Source organism: Colobus angolensis, unplaced genomic scaffold (assembly GCF_000951035.1).
Source record: "Colobus angolensis palliatus isolate OR3802 unplaced genomic scaffold, Cang.pa_1.0 Scaffold179, whole genome shotgun sequence".
In the NCBI taxonomy this organism is placed as follows: Eukaryota; Metazoa; Chordata; class Mammalia; order Primates; family Cercopithecidae; genus Colobus; species Colobus angolensis.
Genome location: NW_012114921.1, coordinates 4,899,809 through 4,910,620, shown reverse-complemented (window position 1 = coordinate 4,910,620; position 10,812 = coordinate 4,899,809). Strand labels below are relative to the sequence as shown.

At 33.9% G+C, this 10,812-nt stretch overlaps 1 protein-coding gene across 2 annotated transcripts in view; it reads right to left on the bottom strand.

Moving 5' to 3' along the window:
- The window catches only part of NARS2 (asparaginyl-tRNA synthetase 2, mitochondrial (putative)), a 139,097-nt gene that overhangs the window by 80,566 nt on the left and 47,719 nt on the right, over window positions 1–10,812 (bottom strand). For both annotated transcript variants that reach the window (XM_011938906.1, XM_011938907.1), the window contains exon 6: window positions 7,509–7,603. In XM_011938906.1, coding sequence (XP_011794296.1) covers window positions 7,509–7,603 — 95 coding nt within the window. The remainder of the gene's footprint in view (window positions 1–7,508; window positions 7,604–10,812) is intronic.

The following is a 10,812-nucleotide window of genomic DNA, read 5'->3' as shown; positions in this document are numbered from 1 at the left end:
AACAGTGAGATAAAATGTCAACATTATATCAACTTCAGTTTTCTTACTCTTGTTTTTTTGATTTTTGTTTTGTTTTGTTTTTTTAAGAGGTGGGTTTCATTCTGCTGCCCAGGCTGGAGTGTGGCGTTGTGATCACAGCTCACTGCAGTCTGCAACTCCTGGGCTTCAGCAATCTTCTTGCCTTCCTCTCCCCGAAGTACCTCGGACTACAGGCACATGCCATCATGTTTGGTTTTTGTTTTTTTGTTTGTTTGTAGAGACTAGGTCCCACTATATTGCCTAGGATAGTCTTGAACTCCTGGCTTCAAGTGATCCTCCTGCCTCAGCCTCTTAAAAGTGTTGAGACTGCAGGCTTAAGCCACTGTGCCAGGCCTGTCATCTTTCAAGAGGGTATAAGAAAAGCCTGGATACATGGTTGTAGCCTTTTTGTAGTTTTTGCAGATCACAGTTCAGAATTCAGATCTTTATTTTTCACTCATACTAACAAAGAGAATCAAAATGATAAAGATATTTCATAGTTATTAGACAAATCAGAACACAAATGCAAAGAGGCAGCAACAATCTCCTCCCCTTTTTGTTGCCCACACTGGAGTGCAGTAGCATAATCATAGCTTACTGCAGCCTCAATCTCCTGGGCTTAAGTGTCCTCCTGCCTTAGCATCCCAAGTAGCTTGGAATACTGGTATGTGCCACTACATCCAGCTAATATATATATATATATATATATTCTTTTTTTGGTAGAGATAGGGTCTCGTGTGTTGCCCAGGCTGTTCTCAAACTTCTGGCCTCAAGTGATCCTTCCACTTCAGCCTCCCAAAGCACTGGGATTATAGGCATGAGCCATTGCACCTGGTTGACAATCTACTCTCTAATGATGATGATAAAATTGGCTGTGTAAGTGAAATCTCAAAGAGCTTTCAGATAATGATATCTATCTAAGTGAATTTTCTCAAACATAAGAACTGTTAAGTGAAAAATACATTTCAAGACAAAAAACACATTCAGTATTTTCCTCCAATGAGTCATTCCACAATAAGGATTTAATTATGTAATAATTTACAAGAACTTGGACCATGCCATTTCCTAAAAGGATATGTGGCAATATTCCTTCATCATTTATGATATTTGTACACCAAAACTTAATAAGGTTAATAAGTGAACAAATGCTGAAGCAAGTATTTTATAAAGGTGTTTGGGAAAAAAAAAACCATGATGTAGAAATAGAAAGAATTCATTAATTTGACCATTCTAATTGGTGTACAATCTAAAAATAAAAATGTTTTGCAATTATGGGGCAAAAAAGATGGCCACTCTCCCTTCAACAAAATTAAAAGGGGACAAAATACTCAAAAGCATGTTTTTAAAATAATGTAAGTACAAGATTCAGAAGTAATAATAAATTAGAGCCTATTAAAGATGTATTTAAAAATCTGGAATCAGTATTCAAAGGACAGCATATGTTCCGGGTTCATGCATGGCAGTATTCACCAGTTAGCTTCATTCAATAGGCTATGCCCATCTGGAGCACTTTCAAAACCCAGAAAAGTGAAAATGAAAATCTGAGTTTGCCAACATCAAGGATGTGAAAAGAAAATCCACCAAACGGGGAAAAAATATTTGCAAATCATATATTTAATAAAGGACTTGTATGCAGAATATATAAAGAACTCTCAAAATTCAATAAAAAGACAATCCAATTTTAAAACTAACTCAAGGACTTACATAGACATTTCTCCAAATAAAATATACACAAATGGCCAATAGGCACATGGAAGGATGCTCCACACCTTTTCAAGTGCTCACTGAGCTTAATGATGAAAAGCCATCATTAGTAGTCAGGGGAATGCAAGTCAAAACCATAATGAGATACTACTTTACATCTGCTAGAACAGCCACAATAAAAAAGACAGACAATAACAACTGTTCGCAAGGATGTGGAGAAGCTGGAATGCTTTTGCTCTTGCTGGTGGAACTGTAAAATGGTCCAGCCTATGTGGAAAACAGACTAGCAATTCCTCACACAGTTAAACATAGTTACTGCATGACCCATTAATTTCACTCCTAGGTATCTACCAAAGAGAAATGACAACATGTCCACACAAAAACTTCTACCCAAATGTTTGCAGCAACATTACTTATAAGAGCCAAAAGTAGAAACAACCCAAATGCTCATTATCTGATAAATGAAGTAAAATATTATAGACACATGTAATGGAATGCTATTTGGGAATAAAAAGGAATGAAGTACTGATACATGCTGCAAGTTGGATGAACTTTGAAAACATTTGCTAAATGAAATAAACTAGTCACAAAATACAATTTACTGTGTGATTCCATTTATATATGATAAATACCCAGAATAGGCAAGTTCATAGAGAACTCAGATTAATTAGTGGTTGTCCAGAGGTGGGGGCAAAGAAGAGGACAGGGAGTGAGTGCTAATGGGAAAAATTTGTATTTTGGGAGTGATTGAAAAAACCCTTAAAATTATAAATATTGGAAAGTATTCTAAAACTATGACAGTGATATCTGAACATCTGCAAAATATGCTAAAACCCACTGAATTATATACTTCAAATTGGTGAATTTTAGGGCATACATGTTATCTCTCAATAGAACAGTTTAATTTTTTTGACTTGCTATGCTTAAATTCTTCTGAAAATTTCTAATAAAGTTGATTTTCACTGTCCCTTTATTTACACTTCTGTGTACTAACTACAAGATGGCTTTAAAATATTTTTTAAAAATAAGGCCCATTAGCCCCAGATGATAAATGATGATGACTATTTTTCTTAGTATACTGAGGTTTAACCAATCTTGAATGGACATTTATATTATTAGTAACTTTTCACTATTATAAATAAAGTTGCTTTCAACATTTTTGTTTAAGCTTCTCTGCAGAGTTGTCAGATCATTTCCTTAAAAAAAATTTCTAGAAATGAAATTCTGGGTAAAAAGGTATTCTTCTAGAAAAACTGTACTAATTTATTCCAACAACATTCAAGAGAAAAGCATCAGTTTTAACCTAAAATATGCTTAACTTCATGGCTTAGCATAAAAATGCCCAAGAAGGAAAAAAATCCCTGTAACAGTAATACAAATTCTTTCTTTTTAGGCTGAACCTTTCTCCAACTAACTTTAACTGATGAGAAATGGAATACTTCACTATGTGACATTTCTTAATTGCAGGTCTTACAATTTACATCTCTCTTGGAATGAACTTACCACGTATGTTCATAAGCAAAATGCAATGAAAACCCACTTAGCTTTCTCTAGTTTAAAAAAAAAATCTCTGTCTACTGAAAGGCTTAAAAGCAATAATCTCTCAGTAACAGCAAACATATCCAGTGACCCAATCTTGGCTTCTAAATACCATCCTCTAATAAAAGGAACCAGGGCTCTTTGGAGAAATAACTAATTTTTAGGACTAGGAAAGGGAAAATAAAAAACAAGCCTGGGAAATTTGCCAAAACTTGGAAACAACCAAAAGATGTCTTTCAACAGGTGAACTGATAAATTGTGTTACATCCAGGCAACAGAGTATTATTTAGCACTAAAACAAATGAGCTATCCAGTCATGAAAAATCCTGGAGGAATTTTACATTCATATTACTAAGCAAAAGAAGCCAATCTAAAAGGGCTCTATGGTGTATGATTCCAACTACACGACATTCTGGAAAAGGCAAAACTATGGAGATGGTAAAACAATCAATGGTTACCAGGGGTTAGGAAGGAAGGATGGCTAGGAATAGCACAGAAAAGTTCTAGGGCAACAAAAACTATTACGTACGTTACTATAATGGTGAACACATGTCATCTGTCCAAAAGTATAGAATGCAGACCACCAGGAGTGAATTCTCATGAAAGCTATGGACTTTGGAGGAATAATAATATGTCAGTGTAATTTTACTGACCATAAAAAAAAAAAAAAACAAATAAAGGTGGTGAATGTATGTCAAACAAACAAGCAAACAAAAGCTGGGGCATCTTGCAGTAGCAGAGAATAAGGAAGTAGTCAAAATATGGGGGGGCATGTCAAAGGGATGTAAGAATCAATCTGAATGAGTTCCAACAACAAAAACTAAAACAGTTTTAAGCATCAAAGTAAATAACATAGCACTGAATTACAATTCAAACTATGAAATATGAGTCCATTAAGATATAAATGATTACACAAATAAAAAATAAAGAACGATAAAAAGACAACACATTTTCATATAGAATTCCAAACATTCTCCCTCCTGTGCGTGGTTCTTAACTCCAACTCCCTCTTCCCAAACTCCCATCCCCAGTGAGGGCAGACTAAACTTAGTGACTTACTTCCAAAAATTAGAGTAAGAAAAGGGAAAAAATAGTATACTTTCAGTAAAGAAACTTGGCAAACACGACCTTATCCCAATAATGAAGGTTAGCATCATCATATAGATATCACATATCCACTGATATGATGTGACGGGACATGCCTTCGCCTCAGTGGTATTCTTTCAAAATACCCAAATAACCCTAGTCTAATCATGAGGAAAATGTCAGACATACCCAGATTAGAGTACATTCCACAGGTCATAAAAAAGAAAAATTGAGAAACTGTCACAGAATGGAAGAGAGTGGAGAAACACGACAACTAAGTTTTATGTGGTACCCTGAACTGGATCCTGGAAAAAGAAAAAGGATATTAACGGAAAAGCTGGTGAAATCCAAATAAAGTCTAGAATGTCATTAATAGTAATGTGCTAACACTTAATTCTTGGTTTTGACAAAGGTATTATGGTCATGGAAGATGTTAACAATGGGGGAAACTGGATGGGGAGTATACAAAACTATGCACTATCTTTTCAACTTTCTATATATTAAAAATTATTCCAACATAGAATATTTACTTTAAAAAAAAAAGCTTTAAAATGGAACCATAAACCCACTAAACCAACAGAGATATCCTTTTGGAAAATGTTAACTGACTAAATTTAACTACCATTTTGTCCATTTTAAAAGTCTGTTAATACTCTGGTTTCTCTTCAGATTGCATAAATCTTTTGCCTTTTATAAAGTCTGTTAAATTGAATTCAAGAAAAAACAAAGCTGAGAGAAAAAGGACTAACCATTTCTTATTGGAGAATAAATCATGCTTTAATCAGAAACATTATGTTCTGTATATTAATAGTCCTAGAACTATGCATATTAAACTAGGAACATTTGAATGACAGTAGTAGAAATACTTCATGGCACACTAAAAAATACAAAACCTAATATTCTACCAATTTAATCTTCTGTCAAGTTTCACAGAACACTGTGTTCTGTGGTTCACTGCGCTTACTGGGAAAGATGTATATTTAATACACTAGTGGTATTATATTAGAGAAACAAACATTTGCAAAGTTTATATATTTCACATATGACACTTCTGAGGGAGAAGACAACACCTTGCCTCTAACTCTATAAATAATAGAAATGAATACTAAAAGGCTGTTAAGAAAGGTTATCCAAACCTTGAATATAATGCCAAAAGCTGTAGTCTTAAAAAGATGATGTCCTTTCAAGGTATTAAATAATAAGGGGACAAAGGCCCATTCAATGGTTACTTAATTACTTAGGGAAAGGGAAATGTACTTGTTCCATTAGTCTATTTAATATTGAATTAAATATTCAATATGAATATTGAATATTTGAATATGAATATGAACTAAATAACCCATATTAAGTGAAGTTACATGTTAATTTACAGATCTTTGCCAGTAGAGTTACAAAAAATTCTGTCAGGTAGAAGAGATAATCCCAAAGGTTAGCGTGTATTGGTCCTGTAGGACATTAACCAGTTTGTAACTGACCTAGCAGATCTTACTCCAATTATTAAAATGTCTATAAATACAGAGGTCCTCAGACGCTCTTTGAAACAGTTTTCTATTTTACTTGTTTCCTCTGTAATATGATGAATTGAATGAAATCTTTGATACATATTCATTTTGTATTTGAATGAGTCATGTTTTTAATTTTTTTAAATTATAATTCCGTAGGCATAAGAACTTTCCATGACATGCTTGACACAGCCTTTCCTACATCCAGATCTGCAAATCCTATAATCTCACAATGTTATTATGACACTTTCTCCGCATGGTATTCTGCTAATAATGACAATCATTTGGTTATTGGAACTATCAAATAACATATTGTTGTTTCAAAGATAAATCAGAAAAGAGTATGTTACTTTCAAGACCATCTTTATTCCACCACTGACTTTCCATTCTTCTAGCAAAGTATAAAAGTAAACATGCAAACTATTTTATTACATTTTCCTTGAGTTTTCTCAATTGTGCATTTTTAAAACAATGGAAAACACAAAAAGATTCTTTTCCTTTCGAGTGAGCTATCTCTGGAAAAGATTTTAAGTCCTAATCCCTATAATGAGAAAATATTTAAAGAAAAAGATACACAGAGAAAACTAAGTACTTGTTGAGTCTGCATTAACAAATTACCCACAAAGGCCAGGCTCAGTGGCTTATGCTTGTAATGCCAGTGCTTTGGGAGGCTGAGGCAGAAGAATCACTTGAGCCAGGAGTTTGAGACCAGCCTAGGACCCATGGTGAGACCCCATCTCTACAAAAAATTTAAAATATTAGCCAGGTGTGCTGGCACATGCCTGGAGTTCCAGTTACTTGGGAGGCCTAAGGCAGGAAGATCACTTGAGCCTAGAGTTTGAGATCAGCCTTGGTACATAGCAAGACCCCATCTCTTCAAAAAATTAGCCAGGTTCAGTGGTACATGTCTGCAGTCCCAGCTACTCAGGAGGTTGAGGCAGGAAAATCATTTGAGCCCAGGAGTTTGAGGCTACAGTGAACTATGATTGTGCAACTATACTCCAGCCTGGGCAATAAGCGAGATCCCATCTCTAAAAAAAATAAACATAAATGGGAATTACCCACAGAATTACAGAATACAAGATTTAGATAGGGTTTTAAAGATCTTCTTGCTCAATCCCGTTTTAAAGAAAAGTTAGGCCACAAGGAATACAGTGACTTTCCAGAGGTCTGACAGTTGCTAAAATTCATTTGATCTGACTTAAAAGATGTAATTTGTTGTACACCTCTCAAAATGTAGGTATGAGTTAATTTTATTTAAACCAATTACTGAAAAAAAAAATTCTTCTGTCTGTTTCAAATACTACTCTCTTTAAAATCAAATGGACTAATACCTGGTTCAGGAATAAACTATAAATTGCCTTTACTTCCATAAATATGATTAATTAAAATAAATTCTGATTACATGTTTGGGATTCAAGCAAGAAAGACTAGTAAAAAGAAAAAAATCACAACTTTGTGTTTTCAGTGTTACATTTTTCACTAAAAACAAAAGCCTGTATCACAAGTAAGAAGCTTGAATATTTTGGAAAATTCAAGTGAACTAATGATAAAGACTAATTTCAACTTTAAGGTTTGAGCATGGGAAGGGAAGGACTCTCAACCAAACCATAAAAAAGCAAACCATATTAAAGCAAAAGAGAAAGGAAAACTTCATACCCTGACATCACTTCTAGATGAAGTTGTCCTGAGACAGTTAAGAAAGCAGGAACATTGAAGAAATTCTTCTCAGGTACCTTTAGTTTACCCGAAGGCTGCAAATCAAAAACATAAGCCACAAAAAACTATTAAATGTTTTGCTTTGCTTTTCACATTCATATACATGCCACAACTAAAAGTCACAATGCCATTAAATCTACGTGAAGACAGGTTGTTCTCGTGAAAATAAAGGTAGTTACACATCTAAGACAAAACGCCAGCTTGTAAAGTGCTAATAAAGGCAAGGAAGTTTGCTCCATATTTTCAAAACATACAATAACCAAAGGACAAACTACCTTTGTCACAAAATACACCTTCCCCTAAAAAGTGATTTTGATTAAGGGGCAAGCTAAGGCAAGAAATTATGAATTAATTTTTAATGTGAAGAATCACACAATCTTAAAAGGCTGACTCAGGACTGAGACTTAATTATCTCAAGGGAATAGCCTCTGGAACATGCAAGGTCGTATTTATTATTAAAATATTAATAGCAATGCTTTTAACACAGATTTTTATAAACACATTATAAACTTTCAAGAACATTTCATTTAACTGTTACCATAACTAGGTAGCAGGAAAAGCATGACTCTATCTTTAAAAGATACACTGAGCAATGAGATCTTTATGAACTTACAATATAGAAAGGGTGATTATTCCATTTGAAATGCGTAGGAAACAAGCAATTCAACATTTGTTAAGAGTTAAGCTAAAACAAACTACCTGGAGGCCAAACACAATTTAAACAGTAGCTTCTGAATCAAGTTATGAGTATCATATCCTCTTCTGGGGAAGAAAGTTACACTTGTTTTTGTTGATTTAAACACAGGGTCTCATTATGTTGCCCAGGCTGGTCTCGATTTTCTGGGATCAAGAGATCCTCCCACCTCAGCCTCCCAAAGTGCTGGGATTAATAGGCATGAGTCCCCTGAGCCCAGCGTCTTGTATTTTAAACTGTGCATTTATTTGAAAATGTTTTAGTGTAAAGGTGTAATCACTGCAAAGACAATAAAGTCAATTTAAAATATGTAACGGAGAATGTAAGACTCTTTTAACAGTACCAAATATTAAATTATGGTAACACAAGAAATAAAATTATCTTATTTAATTTCATTGGTTGTTCTAAAAATACTGCATATCATGTATCAGTATCTGTGCATAAATAAAAAATGTACTGTATAAATAAGTTGAATCTTTCATTTATTTTTCTAATAACTGCCTATTTTTTTCCAACTTAACTTTGATACTAGTCAGAGATCGATGAATTCATTTTTTTTAAAAAAAGTCCATCTTTAAATCTCATTATCAATGAAAGGGTATTGTTTCCAAAAATATTTAGTATTCAAGACTAAATACTTGACCTGATATATGTTAGGATTTTAAAATAAAAGATCTGTTCTCCTATTCTTCATTATTTACTGAAGAATTGCTTTCCCAACTAAGGTCCAACAAATTTATAAGACTACCATACTTTCTACTTTACTTCACCACTTTAGTCTATAATTTGTATTAATTTAATTTCACTTCAGATAGTTTCTCTCATTCCTTGTATTATTTAAAAAAAAAAAAGGTCTGGTCTTTACAACGAGATTGTATTTATTTATTTATTTATTTATTTATTTTTGAGACAGAGTCTCATGCTGTCGTCCAGGCTAGAGTGCAGTGGCGTGATCCCGACTCACTGTAACCTCTACCTCCAGGGTTCAAGTGATTCTTCCACCTCAGCCTCCCCAGTAGCTGGGATTACAGGTGCTGGCCAACATGCCCAGCTAATTTTTGTACTTTTAGTAGAGATGGGGCTTCACCATGTGGGCCAGGCTGGTCTTCTGACCTCAAGTGACCCACCGGCCTCAGCCTCTCAAAGTGCTGAGGTTACAGGCATGAGCCACAGTGCCTGGCCTATGACTAGGTTTTAAACTTTCATTTATCAGCACTTGTACAGAATGGATTCTGATTTTTCTTACATTTCTTTAGTCCAACTTATTTAAAACACACTACTACTTCATTATGCTTTCCAATGTCATGTTAGTGTTTACATAACAAATTCATACTACCTTACTATAAATTACTTTTATTTCTTTTATATTACCATTAAAGCATTATACTGATTTTTAAAACTTCTCTGTGTATTGTTATATCACCTATATATTTTATCCCAGAATATTAAAGAGGGTATACAAAATATTGGTTGTAAAAAGTAATTATAAAAAGTGGTATCAGCAAATATGGCAGGATAGGTATCTCCAAAGGACTGTCCTGTCACAGAAAAATAAAAGAAAAAAATGAGCAAAACTGTCAGAATCAATTGTGGGAACTCTCAAAGAGAGATAAAGGTTTATAGCAATCAAGCAAATGCTGAGCCAAGAAAAAGGCAAATTAAAAACGGTAGACTCCACCCAACAGCAGCAGGAATATATGGTTTTTTTTAAGCGCACATGAGCCATTTTCCAGAGTAGACCACATAGTAGGCCATAAAACAGTCTCAATAAATCTTAAAAGACTAAAATCACACACGGTATCTTCCTTGATGACAATGGAAGGAAACTAGAAATGTACAATAAGGGGTTGTGGTTACTAGGGAAAAAAGTTTGGTGGTTCCTTAAAAAGTTTAAATTGAATTACTAAATGACACAGTAATTCCATTCCTAGGTATATACCAAAAATAATTAAAATGAGGTATATAAACAAATACTTGTACACAACTGTTCAAAATAGCACTATTCACAATAGCCAAAAGGTAAAACAACCTAAATATCCATCAATGGAAAAAAGATTAAACAAAATATGATATATACATAGAATGGAATATCATTCAGCCATAAGAAATGTATATACCTATATATTTTTAAAAGTAAATGTTTTAGCATGTATTTATATATATTAAAACACAGATGAACATTGAAAACATGCTAAGTGAAAGAAGACAGACTTAAAAGGCTATGTATGATTACATTTATATGAAATATACAGAATAGGTAAATCCAAAGAGACAGATGATGAGAGTCATGATTTGAGTGGAGGCGAAAATGGGATGTAACTACTAAATGGGCACAGGGTTTTCTTCTGGGGTGGTAAAAATGTTTGGAACTTAACAGAGGTGGCAGTTGTAAAATACTTTGAATGTACCAAACACCACTGAAATGCACCTTTGAAAATGGTTAATTTTATAACATAAATTTCACCTCGATTCTTTTTTTTTTTTTTGATAGGGAGTCTCGCTCTGTCGCCCAGGCTGGAGTGCAGTGGCCGGATTTCAGCTCATTGCAAG